We start from the raw sequence: 27,438 nt of genomic DNA on the forward strand, positions 1-27,438 counted from the left end.
CAGGCTCCCTGCAAGGAGCCTGATACAGGACTGGATCCTGGATCCCGTGATCACACCCTGAGCTGAAGGCAGATGCTCAACCACTGAGCCACCCAGGTGTCCCAAGGAACATTCATTTTAAGGAGTTAGGGAATGGTTTAAAGATATAGACATCAGAAAAACAGAAATTTATTCATTCAGCAAATATTGATCACTGTGTGCCAGGCACTGTTCTGGGCATGAGACATCAATCACCATGGGAAAAGGAATGGAGACACGAACATGTAGTGTACTAGAAAAGTATAAAGTCTATGCAAAAAGGAAAATATTTACAATAGTGAGAGGAATTACAAGTGCAGGAAGGAGAGGAAGAGAGTGTAATGATCTAGAAGCCTAGAGAAGAATGTGTGTTAAAGTGGAGAATGATGAATGGTCAGCAGCAGTCACTTAGGTCCTAAATGAGTCAGATCCAAGAGGAGACTAGGTTTTAGCAACAGGAAGGTCACATTGGAGATACAAATTTTAGTAAATTTGTGCTGCTTAATTCCTTTTGGTCATGCAGGAAGGATGACAAGAAAGATAGTTATGCTAAACTCTCTTCTTTTTGTGGTCTTGTGGCCCTAGTAGTATTTTGACCTTAGGTAAGTGTGTTGCCTCTAGACTGCTAGTCACAGAAAACTTAGGATACTATTGTTTTTGCTTGAATGTTAACCAATGGTGTGAACCAACTGGTTATGAAGATTACACTGAGAGCGGTGATAGGGAATGAGATTTCTGTTGTCAGAACCACAAACTCAGTACTGTAGGAACTAGTCATTTGATAGGTAACATTATTCAGATTCAGAAGAGCTAACTAACAAAATCTGTGATGTGTGGGCATTAAAATCTGATGACTCCAGGTGGCATCCCTAGAGGTTGCTATAGAAAGAAAATAGCTTAAAGCAGAAAATATGTAGCCCTGATTTTTTAAAAAAGGTTTTATTTACTTGAGAGAGAGAGAGATCATGCTCCAGAGAGCACAAGTAGGGGGAGCAGCAGAGGGAGAGGGTGAGGAGCTCCATGTGGGGCTTGATTCCAGAACCCTGGGATCATGACCTGAACCAAGGCAGATACTCCACCAACTGAGCCACCGAGGCGCCCTCTAGCTCTGATTTTAACTCTGTTTAGTCTACTGAGAAAAAGTATATCAAGTCAGGTGGAGACTTTGCCTTTTTCATTTTTAGTTTAATGTGTTATTCTAGGTTTAAAATACATATGATTAACTTCTTGTGGGGGGATTGGTGATCAGAAATTCAACACTTAAGTGGCTGTCACCCTAGCAAGGGTGTACTAAGTAGACAGAATCATCATAACGTGGGCTGAGATGAGGTTGCTATAGACGAATCTCTCAAAGTTAATTGATAGAAACTTCCCACCTTTAAAAATTTTTATTACCTCAGCAGTGCTCTGCCAAGACTGCTGAAACACAGCTGTGGATGCTTTGCCAACGCCCACATTGCCAGTGTCAGGAAGGATGTACTTTTAAACCTCTAATTTATCTAATAATGTCTTTAGTGATTTGTGTAGGTTTGGCATTGTGATGAAAATGCTTCCTAGCCTGGTTTATAATGAGAATTCAGTTTGCCGCCTTAAAATGTATATTGTCTTAATATGCATGTGGAAGATACTAACAGGTCAGCTTAGAAAAAGATGACTATCTAAAGTATTATGTCCATCTAACAGGACTTACCTGATATTTATGACATTTGAAAATGAATGCAAAGTAAATGTTTTTATGCCAGAATAATTTATTGTGGTTTCTGTTCTATATCAAGATGGCAATCTACAGTACTAGAAGAAAGCTGCCTTTCAGATTCAATTCCAATCTGACTCCTTTTCTCTATTGGAAACTGTAGACTGGACTCTTATCAACCTATAGAATGGAGTTATAATAATAACCTCTTGTAAATACTTTTTAAGAGGTAGGAGATAGTGTTCTCTTGTTTGAAATATTAAGCTTTGGGGCAACCCGGGTGGCTCAGCGGTTTAGCACCACCTTCAGCCCAGGGCGTGATCCTGGGGACCTGGGATCGAGTCCCACATCAGGCTCCGCATGGAGCCTGCTTCTCCCTCTGCCTCTGTCTGTGCCTCTCTCTCTCTCTGTTTCTCTCATGAATAAATAAATAAAAATTCTAAAAAATGAAATATTAAGCTTCATAACCAGTTGGTGACAATGTTATGTTTATGGTATAGGTGTATCTCTCTAAGAAAACAAGCTATACCAAATCTGAAGGATTCTTTCCTAGCTAGTGGATTCACTACAAGGATTCAATTTATGAAGCTTGATTGAGTACAGATTTCTGCTCTACAATATATAACATTGAGAAAGTCCGTATACACAGAAGTTCAAGTATGCATCCATTAACAAATAACTTTAATGAAGTGGCATGATTCAATTATGTGACTAAACTTAAAATTAAAACTAAATGGCTCCCTAATTAACGATAGTTCAACATTGTATAAAGGCTATGCATATAGTTTATATATGGCTTAGATACAAACTAGACAAAGATTTATTTTTATCTATGAATATATAAAGTCTGTACTTTGATGCCTAAACAAACAAGAAAGTAATAAATTGGCATGTATGAAAATACATTTCCTTTTGTTCTCAGGATGTGAATTGCTTGAAGATAGGAATGGTAAGCACTTCAGAAATATCTGTTAATATATATAAATAGCAAAGGATCTTTCTTGGACTATATCTGAGGGCCCTGACATGATTAATTTGACTTTATTTATTTATTTTTAATTTTTTTTAATTGGAGTTCAATTTGCCAACATATAGCATAACACCCAGTGCTCATCCCACCAAGTGCCCCCCTCAGTGCCCATCACCCAGTCACCCCAACCCCCCACCCACTTCCCCTTCCACTACCCCTTGTTCATTTCCCAGAGTTAGGTGTCTCTCACGTTGTCACCCTCACTGATATTTTCACTCCTTTTCTCTCCTTTCCTTTTATTCCCTTTCACTAATTTTTATATTCCCCAAATGAATGAGACCATATAATGTTTGTCCTTTTCAGATTGACTTATTTCACTCAGCATAATACCCTCCAGGTCCCTCCATGTCAAAGCAAATAGTGGGTATTTGTCGTTTCTTATGGCTGAGTAATATTCCATTTATACATATACCACATCTTTATCCATTCATCTTTTGGTGGACACTGAGACTCCTTCCACAGTTTGGCTATTGTGGACATTGCTGCTATAAACATTGGGGTACAGGTGTCTCGGCGTTTCACCTCATCTGTATCATTGGGGTAAATCCCCAGCAGTGCAATTGCTCGGTCGTAGGGCAGATCTATTTTTAACTCTCTGAGGAACCTCCACACAGTTTTCCAGAGTGGCTGCACCAGTTCACATTCCCACCAACAGTGTAAGAGGGTTCCCCTTTCTCCACATTCTCTCCAACATTTGTTGTTTCCTATATTGTTAATTTTCCCCATTCTCACTGGTGTGAGGTGGTATCTCACTGTGGTTTTGATTTGTATTTCCCTGATGGCAAGTGATGTGGAGCATTTTCTCATGTGCTTTTTGGCCATGTCTATGTCTTCTGTGAAATTTCTTTTCATGTCTTTTGCCCATTTCATGATTGGGATTAATTTGACTTTAAAAGATCCAGTCTCCCAAAATGATACACTCTGCAAAAGTTTAAAAATTCGGAATCCCACTCTACTTCAGCAGTGTTCTCAAGATAATAACATTTGTAACCTCGATCTCCAAACTGCCATGAGTTTTTGGCCATCCTCTGTTATTTGCTCTGCAGTACATCTGCCAAACTTCTGGACTTTCTATATCAGCACTGTAAATACTTCTGTCCAGGGTTGTATGAGAAATGATGACGGAAAGCAGTTTGGTATGTTGTTATCATGTTAATCATCCCTGGTAATTCTCTTAAAAATGACAAGCTCTAATGATAAGCTTTTATTTGACTTGTATCAAATATTCTCTGATGTGACTATGTTTTAAAATATATTTGCAATTCTGATTTTTCAGAAATGATCATTTTACTTTCAGAGTCAAAATTATAAGAACTAATTCATGCTAAGTGTTGTAGCTTTCTGACAGGTAGAGATAGCTCATGTGGGTGAAACGTCTAGCTTGATGTTTTATATCTAGCTATTAGTCAGCTAATCCTCCTCCCTACTTCACTGAAAATATTTTCATTCTGTCTGACAAAAAGTAAAAAATTACATTAACTGTGACTAAAAATGTATCACAGATGACACACTAATTAGATTAATGGTTCTTGCCTTATTCTCTGAAGTTTTCATGTTCTTACCTTTCGTGAGCCATTAGATCCTAGATATTTTAATAATCACACTAAAGATATCTTTTTTCTTGGTGGGTAGAGGAATTCTAGGGAATAAGCTTACAATAAAGGGTTTAGGTAATTTTAATATAAATTTTGAAACAGGGGCAGCCCAGGTGGCCCAGTGGTTTAGCGCCTGCCTTTGGCCTGGGGCATGATCCTGGAGACCCGGGATCGAGTCCCATGTCGGGCTCCCTGCATGGAGCCTGCTTCTCCCTCTGCCTGTGTCTCTGCCTCTCTCTCTCTGTGTCTCTCATGAATGGATAAATAAAATCTTTAAAAAAATAATAAATTTTGAAACAAAGAACCAAGTAAATTTTGTAATTATATACTAAAAGTCCACTTATGCAAAATATTTGGATATGTCCTGCTAGCCAAAGTAAAACATGATAGAAAGGTAAAGACAAGCAATGTTGACAAAGAGTTTATTTAGGTATATGATGAAAAATTTTGACTTTTCAGGAAAAACTCCGTTAACTTAGCATGAAAAGAGAAATGGTAATATTGCTTATAAAGCATTTGGATTTCAAGGGATGCTGTCAGTTTATTTCAAAATTGTTAAATGGCAGTGGCTTTCAAAATTTTTTCTATCACAATCAGGATTCAGTATATATATACTTATGTGTGTATTCAGAATACTTAGCCTTCAGGAGAAATAGAAACTAAAAGAATTTGTGATAACCACACCAGCCCTACAAGAAATATTAAAAGGGATCCTTTAAGTGAAGAGAGAGCCCAAAAGTAACATAGACCAAAAGGAACAGAGACAATATACAGAAACAGAGACTTTACAGGTAATACGACGGCACTGAATTCATATCTTTCAGTAGTTACTCTGAATGTAAATGGGCTAACTGCCCCAATCAGAAGACACAGGGTGTCAGATTGGATAAAAAAGTAAGACCCATCAATATGCTGTCTGCAAGAGCCTCATTTCAGACCTAAAGGCACCTCTAGATTTAAAGTGAGGTGGTGGAAAAGTATCGTGCTAATGGACATCAAAAGAAAGCTGGGGTGGGATGCCTGGGTGGCTTCGTGGTTGAGCATCTGCCTTCAGCTCAGGGCATGATCCTGGGGTCCTGGGATCAAGTCCCTCATTGGGCTCCCCAGAGGGAGGCTGCTTCTCCCTCTGCCTATGTCTCTGTCTCTCCCTCTGTGTTTCTGATGAATAAAAAAATAAAATCTTTAAAAAAAATTTTTTTTAAGTGATGGGGTGGAAAACCATTTATCATGCTAATGGACATCAAAAGAAAGCTGGGGGTGGAGATCCTTATATTCAACAAATTCGATTTTATTTATTTTTTAAAGATTTTATTTATTTATTCATGAGAGACACAGAGAAGGAGAAGCAGAGGGAGAGGGAGAGGGAAAAGCAGGCTCCATGCAGAGAGCCTGATGCGGGACTCAATCCTAGGACCCAGGGATCACAACCTGAGCTGAAGGCAGACACTCAACCACTGAGCCACCCAGGAGTCCCTCTGAGCCACCCAAGTGTCCCGACAAATTAAATTTTAGACCAAAGACACTAATAAGAGCTGAGGAAGGACACTATATAATAATTTAAGGGTCCATCCAACAGAATACTTAGCCTTACTACATGTACCTTATTTCCTTTTTAGTTATTTTTTATTTTTATTTTTTTAAATATTTTATTTATTCAGGAGAGACACAGAGAGAGAGAGAGCGAGAGGGAGGCAGAGACACAGGCAGAAGGGGAAGCAGGCTCCATGCAGGGAGCCTAACGTGGGACTGATCCCAGGTCTCTAGGATCACACCCTGGGCTGAAGGCGGGGCTAAACCGCTGAGCCACCCAGGCTGCCCCTTATTTCCTTTTTTAAAAAATGCTGGTCAGGGACTCTCTGGTGGCTCAGCTGATTAAGCATCTGCCTTCAGGTCAGGTCATGATTCTGGGGTCCTGGGATCGAGCCCTGCATCGGGCTCCCTGCTCAGTGGGGAGCCAGCTTCTCCCTCTCTTTTTACCCCTCTCCCTCCTCACTTGGGCTCACTTTCTCAAGTAAGTAAATCTCTAAAAAAGAATGCTGGTCACAATTCATATATTCATTAAACTATAATGGATCATAACCTACAAATACTGATGAATGATAATAAAGATAATTTTCTTTTTTTTTCTCTTGAGGACCTCGAATGTAAACATTGCTATTTTATGTTTCTAAACCACTAAACTACTCACTTTCTTGGTCTCACCTAAACCTTATCACAGATACTGCACTGGCTCTAAAATCTTATATACAAGCATCCTGTTCTCAGACTACAATATTTTGTCCTAGTTTATGTGACCAAGTACTCCTACTACAGTTCTTTAATTACATTTAGACCACACTGATTTACCATTCATGCCTATTCTTTCTTAGCCAATGTAAAGTCCATGGTCTAACATTGTAATCAGATTCTTAAAAAGATATTAAATTTAGATGTCTCTTCTTCACTTAATGTTCACCTTGTAAAATCCCAAATCTTGATGAACTAGACAATTCTTTTTACTACAGATGAACATAGATGCATGGATGCACATGAACACAGATGGAGAAAATCGTACAACCAGAAAGACTGGTTTTATTTAAAAATTTTCTCAAATTTCCAACAATCTCTTAGGACTGACAGTCCTACTCTCTGATATGACTATTTCATACTTACTTTCTCTTCATCCCTCCTGCCCAACATACTTTCTACCCTCAACACCCAGTTGATAACCTAACCCAATGGCTTTCAAAGTGTGGTCCCTAGATCAGCAGCATGAACCTCATCTGGGAACTTGTTAGAAATGAAAATTCTCAAGTCCTACTTCAGACCTACTGAGTCAAAAACTCTGGAGATGGAACCCAGCAATGTGTGTTTTAATAAGCCTTGAAAAGCGATTCTGATGCCTGCAAAAGTTTAAGAACTACTGATCTAGGGATGCCGGGGTGGCTCAGCAGTTTGGTGCCTGCCTTCAGCCTAGGGCATGATCCTGGGGTTCCGGGATAGAGTCCTGCATCAGGCTCCCTGCATGGAGCCTGCTTCTCCCTCTGCCTGTGTCTCTGCCTCTCTCTCTGTCTCTCATGAATAAATTAAAAAAAAAAAAAAAACTACTGATCTAACCCCATACTTCACTGAGAAGCCATTCTCTAGAATGTAAGCTCCAGAGACAGAGGTTATTTTTGTTTTTGCTTTAAGTATAGTTGACATACCATGTTAGTTTCAGATAAATCACACAGTGAGTCAACAATTATACATTATGAAATGCTCACTATATATATATATAGTAACCATCTGTCACTTTACAAATTTATTACAGTATTATTGATTGTATTCCCTATGCTGTACTTTTTCATTCCCATGGCTTATTTTATAACTGGGAGTTTGTACCTCTTAATCACCTTCACCTATTTTCCCCACCTCCCTCTCCACTGGCAACTACTAGTTTCTTTGTATTTATGAGTCTATTTCTGTTGTTTGTTCATTTGTTTTTGGATTCCACGTATAAGTGAAATCATGTGGTCCTTTTTCTGACTTACTTGACATAGGTCCATCCAAGTTATCATGAATGGCAAGATTTCATTCTTTTTTAAAGCTAATATTCCATTGTATATAAACCACATCTTTATCCATTCATCTGTGGATGGACATTAGATTGTTTCCTTATCTTGGCTGTCATAAACAGTGCTGCAACAAACATAAAGGTGCACATATCCTTTTGAATTAGTGTTTTTGTTTTCTTTGGGTAAATACCCAGAGGTGAAATTACTAGGTTGTATGCTATCTCTATTTTAATTTTTTGAGGAACCTCCATGCTGTATTCTGTAGTGGCTGCACCAATTTACATTCTCATCAACAGTGTATGAGGGTTCCAAAGGCAGGAGTTTTTGTCTTTTTTGGTCATTTATATCCTAAGTACCAGAACAAGGCCTGGAACACTGTAACTCAATAGGTTATTGTTGACTCAAAACTTTAGATGGGAACTCTCTTACTTTCCTACTAGGAAATCTAGAAATCTATTTGCATCTGTACCTATTTTCTTCCTTTCCCAACTGGTGAAATGTGCCTCATGCTATCAAAGGTCAGCAGTTTCCACATATGGATTGGATCTCATCTCTTGCCTTCTCAGGAACTTTTCTCCTTTGGTCATCCCGTCTCCTGCATTATCTATCAATCTTTCTCTACTAGATTATTTCATTTAATATACAGTCAGATTCTACACCATTCTAAAATAAGAACTGTCCCTGTCCTCAAATGCCCTTTCAGTTACTGCCCATTTCTGTGTCTGCCACACCCTCTTGCCTCCCACTTACCCATTCTAATCTTACTTTCATCTCCTCTATTCAATGGTTTAAACATCTTTATTGAGATATAATTCACATAGCATAAAAGTTACTCCTTTAAAAGTGTACAATTTGTTGCTTTTAGTACATTTATAATTGTTTAACCATCACTGCAATCCAAGATTTAGGTTTTCATCACTCCAAAAAGCAGCCTCCTACCCATCAACAGTTACTCTCTATTCACCTCACCCCTCTGCCTAGGCTACTGCTGCTGTACTCTCGGTTTCTGAGATTTGCCTATTCTGGACTTTTATATAAATGGAATCAAAAAGTATGTGGTCTTTTGTAACTGACTTCTATATCACCATAATGTTTTCAAGATTTATCCATATTGTAGCATATATCAATACTTTACTCCTTTTATGGCTGAATAATATTCCATTGCATGAATACATTGCCTTTTATTTATCCATAATCAGTTTATGGACAGTTGGTTGTTTCTACTTTTTGGCTATTATGAATAATGCTTCTATGAACATTCATGTACACATTTTTGCGTCGATGTATGCTTTTAATTTCTCTTGGATATATACCTATAAGTGGAATTGCTGGGCTATAGAATAACTTCACCATTTTACGGAACTGCCAAAGCAGCTATACCAGCTACCAGAAATATTGTTGTGGTCTGTTTTAGAAAAACAACCTGCCATGTCTGTTCTGGCCCCACAGGTCACATCCTTCACACGTGCAAAATATACTCACTCCCCCACCCCACCCCATAAAGTTTCCCAAAGTTCCATCCCTTAATGGCATCAGGCTCAGGTCATAGCTTTAGGAACTCAGTGAGGTCAGGTGCAGGTGAGATTCCTTGGGTACAATTTCTTGATGAAAGCTGCTTGATGTAAAACATGGTGACTAAAGAAGCAAACTATCTACACCTTTCCCATAACTCCTCAACATGCAATGGTGAGGCATGAGATAACTTTCCTATTTTGAAAGGGTTTGGAAAATATGAGGCAATTCTCTTTTTATAATTTCTTCCTATGTATTCTTTTTTCCATAGTTTTAAATATCATCCATACATTAATGACTTCCAAATTTTCTAACCTCTCTGAGCTCCACAGTAGAGTATCTAATAACTTTCACTTCATTTGATACCTTCACTAGGATATCTCACAGATACTTCCAATTTAATATGCTAAAATTAATTCTTGTTTTCTTTTTTACCCTTTGCTTCCACAAACTTGTCCTTTTCTTGGTTTCTCAATCTAGGTGAATGATGCCACCATTCACCTAGTTGCTCAAAGCAAAACTCAGCCTTAACTCGCTTCTCTCATCTCTATATAATAATAATCAGTAAGTTCTGTATTTTCTTTCTCTAGAACATTCTTACTTTTTCTTCAGTCTCACCTGGTTTACAACAAACTCTTTATTGACCACCCTCCTTCATTCTTGCTCTTTTCTGATTTCCTTTGGCACAGCAAAGTCATATTTTAATTCATATGTCTGGTTATGGCATGCTCTTGCTCAGAATATATATATATACACATATATATAATATATATATAATATATATACATATACATACATATATATATTTATATATTTGAGGTAGAGCTAGAAAGAGGGAACATGAGTGGGAGGAGGGGCAGAAGGAGAGGGAGAAGCAGACTCCCCACTGAGAAGAGAGCCTGACACAGGGCTCCATCCCAGGGCCCTGGGATCATGACCTGAGCCACCCATGCGCCCCTCTTGCTCAGAATCGTCAATGACTTCCCACTGCACTTTGTGTTAGATCCAAATTCCCTTCTGTGATCTAAAAGGTACATATAACTGACTATTGCCTGTCCCTCTGACCTTATTCTCTGCCATCTTTCTTCGTTATCCACTATACTTCATCTTTTCTGAGCTTTTTTCAGTTCCTCACACATACCAAGCTCTCAGAAAGGATCTTTACACATGCTGTTTTCTCTGTCTGGAATACTGTCTCCCAACTTCCCACCCCCACAGAACCAAATCTTCTTATCCTTCAAGATATGGATTCCTGACCCTTCTAAGTAGGTACCCCCCTCTGTTATTCTTTCATTTTATCCTGTTTGTTTCTTTTATAAAACTTATCCCAATTTTAAATAGTATCCTGTTTACTTATTTATTGTCTTTCTCCTTAGCTAGATTATAAGCCTTATTGGGTCAGAAGCCATGTTTGTGTTATTCCTCAGTGTGAACCCAGTCACAAGGCAGAGTGCATAGCATATACTATGCACTCAATAAATATGTGTTGAATAGTGTTTAAAAACTTTTTTTTTGGAGACAGATATGTTAATAATTAGTAATGTTAAATTTATCACTTCCTAATTCTTACTGAAGTAGCCCTTTTTCTTTCAGTAATTGCCCTTCCTTTCTGGCTGCTGCTTTAGCCAGAGCCACATCAGATGAAGTCCTTCAGAGTGATCTTTCTGCACATTATATCCCAAAGGAAACAGATGGCACAGAAGGGACTGTGGGTGAGTACCTTTCTACATTATTTGTTTAAAAATATTAAAATCTTCTCATGTGTAGTAATCCACAGAAAGTGTATACGCAATATAAAGCCTAATTATGTTTACCCACTTACTGATTTTGTAGTGGTAGTAAGAGAAAAAATGCAAAAAAAAAAAAAGTATATATATGTATATTTCAAACTATCAATAAAAGGAGGGATAAAGGAAAAAATACAGGTATATTTTAAAAACGTGATAATAACTGGAGCAAGAGATTATCATAACAGAATATTACCATAGATAATGCCTAGATAAGTGGAAAGAGTAAAGTGAGAAGTGTGGAGACACAACAGAAAAGATGAGTGAGGGAAGAGTTTGAGCAAGGCCTATTTAAAATATTTAGCTTACCTATAAGAATCCAAGTAAAAAAAAAAAAGAATCCAAGTAAAAAATGATATAAAAATTCAAGAAATCAGTTGTAACAAAACTTCTCATTAATTATATTAAATTTTATTCTACCAATATATAAGTAGAGTTCTCCATAACAACTATGTAAATGTGATTTAATTGCATGATCACTGTGTATCTTTTTTCTAGGCAAATTATTTATTAATGAAGGCATATTGATTAACATATTAGGCTTATAAAAACATATTAGGCTTATACATATTTGACAGGCTCTGAAGAAATACCAATTTTTGTAAAAATTAGGAATTACAATTCAAAATTATTAAGGAATTTTAATATTTCACTTTGTTCTATTTTAAGCATTTGCCTTTAAACACAGTGCATAAAGAACAAAGCCTATATTAATGAATCAGAGTAGCTAGATCCCAGAGAACTTGAAGCAGATATAAAAGTAAACATTTCTGTTATTCCTTTATCTCTCTAGATCATTTCTGACAGAAAATTGGCAAGAAAGGAATTCCTCCTTTTGTTTTTACTGAGAGTAATTGATTCACTTGGAACCAAATTGTTCCAGAGTCAACTTGGATGGAATTCCTGCTACACAGCACTGGTCTTTCCTCTGGTACTGATGCATGAAGTCAAAGCCTTGTAACGAAAAGATGAGGGATATTGAATTCTGCTTCATTGCAGCCTGGGTGGCGGCTGACTCAGCTCCAGCTCAGTACAGTGACATTAACGACTAATGAGTAATTTACAGCTGCGAGGGGGCGGATTGCTACTTGGGACAATTTTCTCTTTTTCACACCGTTTTTATTTTATTTTTCCATTTCAAGCAGCAATTATTTATATACTGATGTTCTACACTCCCTGCAGAAGGAGAATACTTAACGTAGCAAGACTGAAGTGTTGCCCTGCATGCCTGTTTTGGAAGCATTTTCTGAACCCCCATAAGATAGCAGACTGAAATGAAGGGGTCTTTGTCTTTTGGTGGTATCACTGGTCATTCTGATTTTGTATTTTTTCAAGAGATTACCTAGTAGTGTCTCCTTGCTAAGGCTGTGATTCAGAAAGATCTATTGTAATTCTAACTATTTGCAAGTCCTTAATCTATTTAACCCAAGTCACTCAGTATGAATTGCCGTGAGGAGAATCTCTACAGGGTATATTGTGTTTATCCATACATCAGAGTGTAAAATGAGCTTACAGAATAAGGCCTGCTGTCACTGGCTTAAAGGCACTTAGATCCCCACTGAAATGCCTTTGTGTCTCCTCTTAGTTGTTTCCAAAAACAGACTAAAAAAAAAAAAATCATTAACCTAAAGCTCTTTCCATGTTTCTGTCATCTCTACCAGAATGTTTGCTAAACGACCTTGTGTATCTGTTGTTACACATTTAGTTTGGCAGATATAACTCCTGTCCAGACAACCTAAAATAAATTTGAAATATCCCAGTGTAAAAATTAAAAAGAAGGGGAAAATTAACACTAACACTGAAGAAATTATGAAAGCTTTGTGTATACAAATGAATCTGAAAACCTGGGTGTTTTCTAGCAAAATACAAATTAATAAGCTTTACCTAAGAAGAAGAGATTAAGATTGTCAAGGAGCTATTTTCTAAAAAGAACAAAAAATAGGTGATTCTACAGGGGGACATTTTCAAATGAGCAAAGACAGACAATTCCAATGTTTTGTAAAATGAAATCTCCAATAGCATAAGGAAGGACATTTGCAAAGCATAACACTGATACCAAAACCTGCCTGAAACAAAAGTAAAAAAGGAAATGAGATATCAGTTTTAGTAGTCAATGTAAAAAAAATCTTAAGTAAAATATTTGTATATTGAGTACAACAGTTCATTCATTCATTCATTCAATGTAAAAAAATCTTAAGTAAAATATTTGTATATTGAGTACAACAGTTCATTCATTCATTCAGTTCATTTATGAACAAACAAAAATTATAGGAAGTCTATTAGCATATTTTATATATTAATAGGTCAAAAGAAAAACACCAGAATCTCAAAAGATGCCCAAAGAAGCATCTGATAAAATTCAATTATCCATTCCTAACTTTATTTAAGAAATTTTTTTTTAAAGATTTCATCTATCTATTAGAGAGAGCACGCACAAGCAGAGGGAGTGACAGGCAGAGGGGAGAGGGAGAAGCAGGCTCCCTTCTGAGATGTAGGGCTCAATTCTAGGACCCTGAGATCATGATCTGAGCTTAAGGTAGACGCTTAACTGACTGAGCCACCCAGGCACCCCTCCATTCATAATTTAAAAATAAACTTAATAAAGTAGAACTGTATGATACATCATGGACTTTGTAGGACAAAATTTGGCTCAGACCAAAATCTAGCATTTACGCATAATATATACTTAAGAATTTTTTTTGGTTACAAGTGACCACGAACACAACTCAAACTGCTTCAGCAAAACAGAATAGATTGGCTACGCTTCAACATATGAGCTACACAGCTAGATTCAAGGCTTCATATGATTCTTCCCAACCTGGCATTTCTCCAAATCTCAGCTGTATTCTTCTTCTTTTCTTTTCTCTTTTTTCTTTCCTTCTTTCCTTCCTTCCTTCCCTCCCTCCTTCCTTCCTCCTTTCCTTTTTTTTCCCTTTCCTTTCCTTTTTTCTTTTTCTTTCTCTTCTTTCTTTCATAGGCTCCACATCCAATATGGGGCTTGGACCCATGATGCTCTACCAACTGAGCCAGCCAGGCACCCCACTTTAATTTTTATTTTATTCTCAGGCTCCATGTGGTGGCAAGATGATTGCTAGAAGCACAAGGTCTTTCATCTGCCCAGGTTCATTCAAATCAAGCAGGAAAGTAGCAGTAACTTTACTCAGTTGCTCTTACATAAATTACAGGATTCACTCTAACCAGCCCAACTTGGGTTATTTCCAATTCCTGAGCCAATCACTATGGCCAGAAGAATGTGTATCTAATCAGCTGGAAATGAATGTTTCTCTACTCTCAGTTCATGTGCATCTAGGGGTGAAACCTGGATGCAAATGAACTAAGAGCAGAGAAGGAAATGTCTCTGGGAGAAAGAGGAATGTTTGTGAAGTAGCCAATAACACAGTAAAACAAAGTTCTGACTCAAAATAGGAAATAAAGTAAAATAACTGAAATAAATTTTTTAAGAAATATGAAGATCTTGGGGCACCTGGCTGACTCAGTTGTAGGAGCCTGTAACTCTTTATCTCTGGGTTGTGATTTAGAGCCAGCCCCACATTGGGAGTAGAGATTACTTAAAAAAAAGAAAAGATTGTAGATCCCATATTAAAACCTTGTTGAGTAACATAAAGAGGATTTCAATTAATGAAACAATACAGCCAAAAAAAAAAAAAAACAAAAAAACAATACAGCCTATTCCCGGATAAGACTTGCTATGCAAAAGACATCAATTTTTTTTGCAAATTACCCTATAAATTCAGGGTGACCCCAAACGCAGTGGCAACAGATTTCTCCCCTCAAACTTGGCAAAATAATTAGAAAATTCATTGAGAATAATAAACATGTCAAACTACCAAATGACATCTTTTAAAAGTTATATTAGGTAGGATAACTAATCCTCCTGATACAAAAACATGTTATAAAGTTATAGTAATTCTAAAATAATGGCACCACTGTAGAAATAGATGGAGAGATCAGTAAAGCAGAATAGACATTCAAAAAACATAATTTTTTAGTAACTTAATATAACCTTGCATATTCATTTATTTAATAAACATCTAATGAGTCCCTGTTATCTGCTAGGTACTGTACTATGACTAATCAAGTACAAATAAGACACAATCTGCATCTGCAGTATTATTTGGGAAATGTAGATCATGGATGTCAGAGTCAGATAGACCTGTGATAGAAAATGGTTTTACTTGTTTGTGTAATGTTCCAGAAACAGAGGATATAACCAACACTTAAGAATATTGTTACAAAATGTAGCAAGAGCTATAGTAAATGGTGTAATGGGAACATCAGGGAAGAAGGAACTGGGAGAGGATAGGAACAGATCTACTGGTTTACTAATTAGAGGAAGCTGGTATTGCCCACCTCCCCTAAACAATGTAATCTAACCAGTGCTGCCCAATAGCATGATGATGGAAATGTTTTTTAATTGCATTGTCCAGTGTAGTAGCCAGTGGCTAAATGTACTTACTGGGCATTTGAAATATAGCCAATGTGACCCAAAAACTGACTTTTAGTTAAATGGCCATATTTAATTAGTAAGCAGCCTTACTGGATGGTGCAAATCTATATAATAAGAATAATATACAAGCCAAAGAATGATATAATGGTTTCTATTATTTGGGAACCTGGGAACTATCCTGATAGTATGTTATTTGTTTCATCCCACTCCATGTTTCCAAATTCACTTACTGTTTTGCAATCCACTGTTGTGAGTCAAACTCACACCTATGCTGCTGCAAAGACCAGATGTGTTGGAGTGATACAAATAGGTAATTGCTGGCAGAAAGAGATAGTCTCTGGCAACTGGTACTTAAAAAAAAAAATTGGAGTTTGTCAAAACACTGGCTAGTCTATCAGCTTCAGTTCCTCTCTAAGCCATACAGCCATATCAGGCTGTACTTGTTCTCTGAATTTCCTTTCTCTTTCAAACATACCCTTATTTTCAGTTATATAAAAACATCAAGGGGCGACATAGTCAAAAAACATTGTTTACCACCCTGTACTATGTTAATGAGGGGGAAAAAGGCAATGCAAATCTTGAGATAAGCTTTCTGAATATAGTCATTGTTGAAAGGATTTTGAATAAGAAAAACAGGTAAATGTACTTGCAGATTAAAGTAAGGCAGGGAAAGGAATAGAAAAATGGAGCCTGAGTTCCTAGGCCATGCTAGAACACAGTCTCTCTCCTGTGGGATCTGTGTTCTAGATCAGAGGAGTCACGTGCAACCATTGCCCATCTGGTACACATTTTCTCAGGCTGTCAAGCTATATCTGATTTAGTAAAGTAAAAAATAATTTTTGGAGAATTCTAAATGTTTTTACCTAAGATGTAGGAATCTCTAAAATACTGGCTTGAGGAAACTTAATTTCCCCTTAGTTATTTAATAACTGCAGCATGAATAGAGGACAACTGGAGCTGGGATGATGTGAGATACAATCTCTTCAGTACTATTCTATATTGCCTAAAATGTTTACACATCTATCTGTCCATTGAGGGATGCAAATCAGCCTCCAAAGTGAGGTTATCTACTCCACTTGACAGGTCAAGTAATAGACTTAACAGTCTAGTGTGAAGAATCCTCAGGTTGCTATCTCTGCTATGGGTTATATACACGGAGTTTAAAAACTTTTTTCCTTATAGACTTTTTTTAAAGAATTTATTTATTTATTCATGAGACACAGAGAGAGAGATTGAGGCAGAGACACAGGCAGAGGGAGAAGCAGGCTCCATGCAGGGAATCTGATGTGGGACTCCATCCTGGGAGTCCAGGATCAGGCTCTGGGCGGAAGGCAGGCGCTAAACCGCTGAATCACTCGGGGATCCCCCTCCTTATAGACTTTTAAAACTTCTACCTCATTTAATTTTTTAGCTAAACTATTTAAGCTATTGCCAAAAACTTTAATTAAAAAATTCATCAGATAAGAAAAATGTGTAATTTAGTTCCAAATTATGATCAGTTATAGGAGAGAAGTTAAGGAACTGGAGGGAGGTAAAAGGAAGAGGTCAGGAAAAAAAGACAAAGACAAATAAATGGTAATCAAAGTAAACTCTCATTCCTGTGGTTGGTAAATAGATGATGTTTTCATGGGCATTTCATATTCCAATCAGCTGGATAACTACTGTTCATATTTCAGTCATTCTTCTAAGCATGGGGAGCTTGGCTCTCCAGATAATAACTGTGGCAACCAACCAAAAGGGAACGAACCAGTGCTCTGAACTTGATAGCAGTGGCCAGAGCACTTTGAGGGTTGGAAGAAATCCAGTCTAGGAATAGATCCAATCTTGATCAGAGGTTTTCTCATAAGAATTTCATAGTGGCAGCTGCTGGCTGATGATTTTCTACTAGATTGGTTGTCATTTTTTCTCTTCAGAAGCAACATTTCATTTTTCTTGAGGAATTTCTTCTATTAAGGAAGAGCCTGACGAAGGTGACCTACTTCTGTCTTTACCAAGTGGGCAAGTGAAAAGCAGCTTTACAAGGCTCTTCATTGGGAGTGTCTGTGTTTCTTTCAGAGATTGAGACAATGAAATTGGCCCGTTCGGTCTTCAGCAAACTACACGAGATTTGCTGCAGCTGGGTGAAAGACTTCCCTCTCCGCAGGAGACCCCAGCTTTATTATGAGACATCAATCCATGCCATCAAAAACATGCGCAGGAAAATGGAAGACAAACATGTCTGCATTCCTGACTTTAATATGCTCTTCAATCTTGAGGTAAAGGGCCCTTCTCAACAATCAATGAAATTTTAAAAACAAAACAAACACCTTCATGGTCCTATTTTTCTAAAAGGAGAACTGCTAATATACTGATAGTATCTCTGATGGGTCGGAGTAGGATGAAAGGCAGAATGGCACAAATTTGCTTGTATTAGACAGCAGAAACAAAACTGTTTTATGTTATTTTGGTTTATTTTTAAGTAAGCTTTATGTTCAATGTGGGGCTTGAACTCATACCCCAAAATGAAGAGTCACATGCTCTACCAACTGAGCCAGCGAGGCACCCAATTTTATATTATTTGAATAGGTAATGCATTCACATGGTTCAGAATTCAAAAACAAAAATCTCTCTCTTGTCTCTCAGATGCTCAATTCCCCTCCATGAAGGCAAGGGAAGTTACCAATTTTTTGGTGGGATAAACTTCCAGAGCTATTCTATAAACATACAAATGTGAAAGAAAACTGCCATATCTCAATAAAGCTGTTTAAAAGGAAACTACAGTAAAATCAGATGATGTTTATTAAGTTCCCACATTACTATGTTGATGAAGCAACATAAAAGGGTGAATTTGAAACCGAGACTGTTTTCTGATTTCCTGTGATTTCCTTTTCTAAATCTTGGTTTCTGAGATGGGAAAGTAGATGGGAATTACATTTCATGAATCTCTGTGACTGACAAATTGGATCATATGAGCTTTGTCAGCTTAATAACCATTTTCTTGTTATCTTCCTCTTCTTTTCCTATTAAATATGTTAGTGCCAATAGAGGTAAGTTTCCTCTGCCTGTCACTTGCCTCTTTTCTTCACTCAAGTTCGTAACTTAAAAATTACCATGTAGTAATTTATACAAAGCACAATATTTCCTTTATTTAGCCGCTAAATTTAAATTTTAGCTGACTGTCAAGGTCTGATGAGCAGTGATAGTAGGTTGGTAATTGGTGCTTATGTTACAAAGATAGATCAGCTTTGTTTCCAGATATCTTTAGAATATTTGAATATCCTTGTTTCCAAATGTTACCATGCCCATGCAAATGTAACCTTAAATATTTACTTTTTAAAAAGATTTTATTTATTTATTCATGAGACACCCAGAGAGAGAGGCAGAGACACAGGCAGAGAGAGAAGCAGGCTCCCTGTGGGGAACCTGATGCAGGACTAGATCCGAGGACCCTGGGATCACGCCCTGAGCTGAAGGCAGACACCCAACCACTGAGCCACCCAGGGGTTCCTTAAATATTAACTTTAATGTGATAAATGATCCTTCTATCATTACACCCACTTGAAGATTATACCCAGGTCTGACGGCATTGTTGCTATTTGTTGACCTGGTTGGTTTTCAATTTTGCCTCAAAATCAGCCCAAAAGCCTACCTCAGAAAGGAACACTTTGCTATAGAGAAATGTTTTTTTTTTTTTTTAATAAAGATTTTATTTATTCATGAGAGACACAGAGAGAGAGGGGCAGAGACCAGGCAGAGAGAGCAGCAGGCTCCATGCAGGGAGCTGATGTGGGACTTGATCCCAGGACTCCAGGACCACGTCCTGGGCCAAAGGCAGATGCTCAACCGCTGAGCCATCCAGGGACCCCCTAGAGAAATGTTTTTGAAGGCAGTTTGGCAACACATGCTTAGAACCTTGTATATTTTCACTATCTTTGATCTGGTAATTTCACTTTTAATTTTATAAGGACACAAATACAGGAAATTCTTACATTAATGTTTTGTTTGACATAAATGTCTTACACATAACATTTTCAGTAATAAACTAGAAATGATCAAGGTCATATATAGGGAGTAACTATGATATGCTCATGAGATGTATAGCACATATCCATTTCAAGTGTCTTTCATTAATACTTAATGACAGGGGAAATACTAATCTTATTGTCATATGATAAATGACAAAAAGCAGGATATAAAATTTTATGTATAGTATCCTAATTGTATCCAAAAAATTTATATAGAAGAAAGACTGGTTATCTGTGAATGGTGGGATAATATAGATTTCTTTCTTTATACTTCTTTATTAGTCCAAATAAATACTACATCATCTTTATAACAGGGAAAAAATATTTTTTGAAAAATAGTTTTTAAATTTAAAATGGTATACTAATTTTAAGAGATCCAGTTGGGTCTCTTCTATTTCTTTAGATGCTATATTGTTTAAGAATCTCCTGCCAATCTCACATTGTTTAAAGATATACTCTAATGGCCTCAAAAAGGCTATTGTCCCCTCCCTCTTTGTGATGATGATCCCACATCAGCTCACTCATCATTTAACGACTGCTTGGATATGCTATTTCTTCAATTTTACTCTTATCTTCCCAACTGAGTTGTTTAAAAATGAGTACTGCTTTAGTATGGGTAGAAAGTCTATAGTCTGGACATTTTTTTTCAAGATAGTTCTGTTTAATCAGTTAATTTTCAGTGGCATTATAGATGGTATTATTAAATTAACTAGTTGTAATGTCTGTATTAGGTATTGATTTCATAATATTTGTGTGTTTTTACTCTATGGACATTTAAGTTTGGTACTTTTGTAAATGTAGTATGCCCTTTAAAAATAATTTTCTTCTTTCTTTTAAACATTTTATTTGAGAGAGAGAGGAATAGAGGAAGAAGGACAAGCAGACACTGTGCGGAGTGCAGAGCCTAACACAGAACTCAATCTCAAGACCCTGAGATCATGACCTGAGCTGAATCAATAGTCAGACACTTAACCAACTGAGCCACCCAGGTTCCCCTAAAAAGAATTTTTTCAAAACACCTGTGATATACCTGTGGTTTTAATAGTTCTTCCAAATCCCCATGAAATAGCAACTCATCTCTACCTAACAGATGAGAAAATAAGCACGAGAAAATGATATGATTTACTTTGTATGTTAGATTTCCTTTAAATGAAGGGGGTTGGACTCATCTGAGTTCCTAGAGCCTAAAAGATTAAGTCAAAGCTTGCACATGAAAATGATTATTACTGTCTAAGCGGAGCCAAAGAGGACTCAAGTGAGAGTTCAGTCAGTTCAGCTCTCTACTAAGAGAGCTAGATCTGAGATGTAAACACTGGAGTTGAAGATAAAGAAGCAAACTACTTATTGGCTTAAATGTAGTATTATGATTATAGGTTTCCTTTGTTAAGAAAAAGCATTGGTTTAGATGAAGTTCCTCTGGCAGTTGCCTTAGTGCCTCAAGCAGTGGATGGGCCAGGAAGGGTGAAGCTAAATCTTGGTTAGGGGACAAGGCAAAAATGGTTACAGGGCATTTGGACATCTGATGTGGTTTAAGTCTGGCTAACCAGTCTTAGAGACTCTTGTTATTTATGGGAAGTATTCAATAGGACTATGATTTATGAAGATGTTGTAGTTTATTTTTTTAATATTTTACTTATTCGAGAGAGAGAGAGAGAGAGAGAGAGAGAGAGAGAGGTAGAGACACACCCAGAAGGAGAAGCAGGCTCCATGCAGGGAGCCTGATGTGGGACTCAAACCTGGGACTCCAGGATCACACCCTGGGCCGAAGGCAGGCGTCAAACCGCTGAGCCACCCAGGGATCCCCTGATATTATAGAAGTATATGTATGCTTTCATTATCTCTGTATTTTAAACAACCTAATTGGCCTTGTGCTTGCTGAAAGCCAATTATTTCCTATTGTTCTCAATTTCCAATTATATTAGGATACTTTCATTTTGAAAAAAAAAAAAAAAAAAAAAAAAACTCAATCCAGAACAGCTTTTGCTCAGTTCCTCCTTATACTTTCTCTTTCCTCCTCCTTCCCACAACTTGTAACAGCAGTTTTGAAGCAACTGCATGTGGGCGGTTTCCATGGTATAAGACAACAACTTTCACTGAGAGGGCATTTCAGCCTGAGCTTATTGGCCAGCATGTGTTCCAGCGTTCTGTGTGTAAATACAGATGCCCTAATAGTGCAGGTATTTTAGCAGTCGATCAGGCATATCAAAAAGAGAAACATTTAGTCTTACTGTCTAGGTGACAAATGCTGCAGAGGAGAATGGGTTTGTTGATTTGAGTCATGCTGTACCTAACTTCCCTGTGTCTGTTCTTCTACTGACAGGACCAAGAAGAACAAGCTTACTTTGCAGTGTTTGATGGCCATGGGGGAGTGGATGCTGCTATTTATGCCTCCATTCACCTGCATGTTAATTTAGTACGCCAGGAGATGTTCCCCCATGATCCTGCTGAGGCTCTGTGCCGAGCTTTTCGGGTCACTGATGAACGGTTTGTGCAGAAAGCAGCCAGGGAGGTATGCCATTTTCTCTTAATTCCAGCCTTGAATGCACTAGCTGAGCTCAACTAGGCCTGCAGTTCAAGGGCTATTTTGGGTTTTTTCTTTTGGGGCAGGCATTAAAGTTCTTTCCACCTGTATTTTTGACCCACATTATTGGATTCTGCTGTAGTTCTAATTCTCTCATTGGGGTTGTAATAGGGTGATATGATGTACTATAGAGAAACTCCTAAGCTATAATTTTCTAGAAAGCTGGATTTAGCAGGTGAGTTTCATCTGTTATTTACCAGTGCCTGTCAGCTTCACACTAGGACCAAGCAGACTTTTGCTGACAAGATCTGGATACCGTAATTAAAACAATGGACGAAAAAGGAAACAGAAGCTGGATTACTCCCATACATTTGGTTCTAAATGGGTTGGCAGTGCTTTACTGTGTAATGCTTGAGGGAAAATTTACTTGGAGAGAGCAAATCCTTAGATGATTCTTGAACGGATTTTCTCTTACAGGAAAAAAAATCAGAGCTCATGTCCTAATTTCTTAAGGTTAAACAGACCTAAGGTTTTTCCTCCAAATGAATGATAGGGGCTCTATATTAAGATCTAAAAGTTAAAATTAAAAAATAAATGTAAAAATTTTAATCTAATTATCATTCTGGGTATTGGTATATGAATACAGTACTCTATATTCATTTCTAACTGGGGGCCAACAGTAAGATAATAGTTTTTAATTTTTAAAAGTAATTACAGAATTACTATACATATAAAAAATAAGACTCCTGCCCTATGAATGAAACATTAACTGTTTTTAGAAAAGGACTTGGAAAGAGTAGGGTCATCATTTACTCCATTTCTTTGATCTCACTGTTACGCTACACATCAATAGTGGTATTTGGATCAATGAAACAATAATTCAGAACTATTTGGTATTAAACAAGGAAAACGTTCTGTATTTCCCAACCTATACCCCAAGTTTAGATTACTATGTGAATCCAACAACAGTGACCACTAGGGTCTACATATAGAGGTGGGGCTAGAAAACAAAATACAGTTGTCAACATCAGAACATCCCAGAGTCTCAAAGGCTGGCACTGCTCAGGTCTGCCTACCTTGGAGCTACTGGCTGTCATCACCTTGGCTGAGGACAAGACCTGGCCCCTGAGAGGTGATCTGTAATTGCCAAGGTGAAACTAAGAGAATCACTTTGTTCTCTTTTTCTGTTCTGTCCTTTTTCCTCTGTGTCCTCAAAATTGTTTTTTTTTTCCTTCTGACCCTGTTCACCTCATTTGCTTTGCCAGTGATCCTAGTGTCTCTCAGTCTTGCCAGTAGTTCTTTTGAATAATTTAGGTTTGTCTCAGCAGTTACTTTTCTCCTTCTCCTGCTTCCTTCCATGTGCTGCTAACTGCTGGAAAGAAAGTAGCTATTCCTGTTGCTGAAGCAGCCCTACCTCCTGTTCTCTCCAGGGCATATGCACTGAAGTGTCTTTATCATGTGTTCCAGGGGGCTGAGTCTTTGAACATTCTGTGTGGGAAGACATTTTATTGGTGGGTGAGGATTTGTAACAAACTTTCCCTATATAGGGAAAATGAGAAGTTGTTTTTCTCATTGGATACAAGGGGCCTTTTACCACCCTTGACGCATTGGTTCTAATTTAGGCCAAGTCCTTGGTAACAGAAAGTCATGCTTATTTAGTGGTGACTCATGTCAAATGGAGATGTCATTTTCATGTAGTAGTATCAGGAGCATTAAGTACAATGGTACTGAGCTATTGCAGTGAAATTTCAAGCTCTTCTTTATGCAGTGTTCCAAAAGCAGAGGCCCCTAAAATGATTGCAGGTTTGTTTGTTGTTTTTTTAAAGTATAAGCAACTTAGCATGCCAGGGAATATATGTTATCTCTTGGTTCCTATCTTAATATTTAGAGTATGGGAGCATTTGTACCAATCAGATACTTTGTTGGGACCCTCCCCCTGCACATACTGTATAGGTCAATAACAAAACAGAAACCAGCATATGGAAACCTTTAAGGGTTGCTGTAGTGGATTGAGCCCTGGACTGGGAGGAAGAAGAATTTCAGTTGTTTTGTGTACTAATGAGTTACCCACTCTTGAAAAGGTCACATAACCTGCCATAGTTTTCGTACCTGTACATAAAATGAAATGAAAAATCATCCTGCCTTGCATATCGTAGATAAAATCAATGTGTGCACATACATTCATGCCTATAAAAATGCACTGAGAAACAGGAATTGCTGTTTATTGTGAAATCAAGTTATTAATAGTCTAGCCCCCAACTAAAAGTTTGTGTTAACTATATAAATTGCTTCTCAATGAGAATCTGAAGTCTATTTATTTTTACTGACTCTAGTTTTATTTAAATTACTTTCAGAGTTTAAGATGTGGGACTACAGGAGTGGTGACTTTCATCAGAGGGAACATGCTTCATGTGGCCTGGGTTGGGGATTCCCAGGTCATGCTTGTGAGAAAAGGTCAAGCTGTTGAGCTAATGAAGCCGCACAAACCGGACAGGGAGGTAAGTGTGCTCTGTTCTGGGAGGGCACATGCCAGAGGCAGGTTTCTAGCTTAATTAAGATTTACTTGCTTATTATGACTACCACCATTATCGGAGCAACCATGCCCATCTTACATAGGAGTAATAAAGAGAACCTTTCCAGGAAGCTGATGAGTATTATATCTGTTGTTTACTGTTAAGGTAGATAAGTACATCCTGAATCCAATATTTGCTTCTTTCTATTGCATTGCTCTTTAGGATGAAAAGCAGCGAATTGAGGCTCTTGGAGGTTGTGTAGTCTGGTTTGGTGCCTGGAGGGTGAATGGAAGTCTGTCGGTCTCCAGAGCTATTGGTAGGAAAAACCGATTCCTTTTTGTTTCTCCAAACTGTCCTCTTCTAGCTCATTGTCTCATATTAATTCTGCTACAATAAGGGAACCTGAAACGGTGATTTATATTATCAGAGTGATTATTATTGTTTAAAGTAACAATTAGATAATGCCTTTTAATTAATTATCCTATTCATTTATATACTTAAATTCCATTACTGAAAGGGAACTATATTAAGAAATGTAGAACTTAGTATAGTTTTTTGTTTGTTTGTTTGTTTGTTTTTTTTGATGGAAGCCTTTGGTCTTTGGGACAGAAATCTGCTTAAAACTACAGTGATCCTCATTTCATTACAATTTGGGTCATATTTAGCTTAACTCAGTATCTCCAAGAGAATGGATGGCTTCCCTCCCTATATTTTTACCTTGCTTATATCTTATTTTCACTGAATTATAAAAGGACATAAACATTGTACTTTTTAGATGAAAACAATTTTTTTGTGTGTGGAATATAGTGATTTGCCAGATAACCCTAGGGCTTCAAAGAATCTGTCTCCCTGGGAACCTTAATTCTTCAAGAGAAGGAAAGTCACTGAAACGGTCTAAAACTTAGAGAGTAAACAGCTAAAACTGATTGGACAAAATGCAAGGATGTAAGTTCAAAGACAGTCCTGTTGCTATTTTTGTTTCATTTTGGCGCCTGGGTTTATTATATTTTAGGCTTCATGGTGTAGCTTTTTAAGAAGAATACATCAGTATCTGTGTGTCTTTATGGGTGATAGGCATGGATACTGCAGTTCTTCATTCCTGCCTCCTAAAGAAATTAAATGAGGTAGTTTAACATAGGGATAATATGGATAAATGGAATTCACATGTAATCCGCCAATTTTGCTTATCATTACCAAAACATTCCAGAACATTGACAAAATCTCAAAGGACTGATTCAGTTTCACCAGTGATATATGAGTTCCTCCCACTCTTTGGGAAGGTGCTGGCAAGCTGTGAAGTGGCCTAAATGTGAGCAGCAGAAGGCTGAGAGAGAAAGCAAAAGCTGAAAGATCCTGCAAGTACTTCTGAAAAAATGAGGGTTAGTTTTTATCTCAGATTGAGAGAGTTATTAGGAACTCTGAAATAAGACCCCAGAGGGGAAATTTCTCATTTCTGAAACACATCCCCATGTAGAATTATTTCTGACAATTCCCCTTGATCTTATGGTCTTTGTCAGAGTATTGAAAGGTATCTTTAATGCTTGTCATAGAACCAACTTTACTAGAGAATACCTGTCTTCTCTTGCTACTAAAAATATAATAGAAGGGGAAACTAAAAGCAAAGGAAGAATGTCCTTGAATAAGAGACGGTCTGAGAGAAGAAGGCAGACTCCATTAGAGGAAGTGACTTTTAAGTTAGATGTGGAGGACAGTGTGTAGGGAAGGAAATTCCAGGGGGAGGGGAGTAAGAAATACAGGAGCATCTGAAAGAGCCTGCCATGTTTTAGGAACAGCAGTATGTACAAGAGGCTAAGACAGAGGGTAGGAATGAGATAAAAATAAGTGTTGGTGCCAGATTGTGAAGGGGCGGGCGTATATGCCAGGCTAAGTAATCTAGACTCTTACCAGGTGAATAAGCAGAGAGGCCACATGATCAGGCTTATAAGGTATTTGTGATGACGGTATGGAAGACAGACTAGAGCGCCTAGATGAGATCATTCAGGGGCTGTTGGTTCAGTTTGTTACAGAGATGAGGGCAGCTCAAAAGGGGTAACAGGAGGTAGAAATTGGACATAAGTGACAGCTTGTGGGGGTGGAGGAAAGCTAACTTCCAGGTTTTTGACTTGTGTGACTGAGATGATAAAGCATTTGTAAAAGAAAAAAGAAAAAAACAAAGCAGCAGCAGTTTGTGGGGTGGGGAGGAGGGCAGATAATTAGTTCATTTTGGACATATTCTATATTCTAGATACCTATGTGATATTTTAGGAGAAAGAATTGATAGTCAGAAATGCAGATCTGGAGCTGAGTTCCAGATAGAGATGCAGGAACTCATCTCATTTTGGAAATAATATTAGCAATCTGTTAAGTAATATTTTTTATGTTAGTTGAAACTATAGGCATGGATGGCATTGCCTGCCCAGGAAGAACTGGTAGAGATGAGAGACCAAGGATAAAGACTTCTTACTTAAGGTAGACTAACACAATGAAGTCATGCTCTCTAGGCTTGTATCTTCACTCTGTCACTTTACAAACTGTGGGCCTTGGGAAGTTAACTTTTGTGTTTATTTATTCCTGGGTAAAAGTAGGAATAGTAACAGTAAATGGCTCACGGAGTTTTTGTATTAAATGATATAATAAATGCACCATACATAGAGCCCTGCCTGGCACAGTTTTAGCACCAAATGATTAGTGCTATTATTAAGGAGCTGCTGAAGAAAATCAAGAAGGGATCAGGGATATACAAGTGAGCTAGCTATGACAG

The 27,438-nt window shown here is 37.6% G+C and overlaps 2 protein-coding genes across 10 annotated transcripts in view; one reads left to right on the forward strand and one right to left on the reverse strand.

Moving 5' to 3' along the window:
• The window catches only part of PPM1E (protein phosphatase, Mg2+/Mn2+ dependent 1E), a 213,465-nt gene that overhangs the window by 177,441 nt on the left and 8,586 nt on the right, over window positions 1-27,438 (forward strand). The window contains exons 2-6 of the mRNA XM_025440887.3: window positions 10,978-11,096; window positions 17,695-17,894; window positions 21,964-22,152; window positions 24,519-24,662; window positions 24,900-24,993. Coding sequence (XP_025296672.1) covers window positions 10,978-11,096; window positions 17,695-17,894; window positions 21,964-22,152; window positions 24,519-24,662; window positions 24,900-24,993 — 746 coding nt within the window. The remainder of the gene's footprint in view (window positions 1-10,977; window positions 11,097-17,694; window positions 17,895-21,963; window positions 22,153-24,518; window positions 24,663-24,899; window positions 24,994-27,438) is intronic.
• TRIM37 (tripartite motif containing 37) overlaps window positions 1-27,438 on the reverse strand; it is a 240,633-nt gene that overhangs the window by 81,081 nt on the left and 132,114 nt on the right. The window lies entirely within an intron of this gene.

This window comes from Canis lupus, chromosome 9 (assembly GCF_003254725.2).
Source record: "Canis lupus dingo isolate Sandy chromosome 9, ASM325472v2, whole genome shotgun sequence".
NCBI lineage: Eukaryota > Metazoa > Chordata > Mammalia > Carnivora > Canidae > Canis > Canis lupus.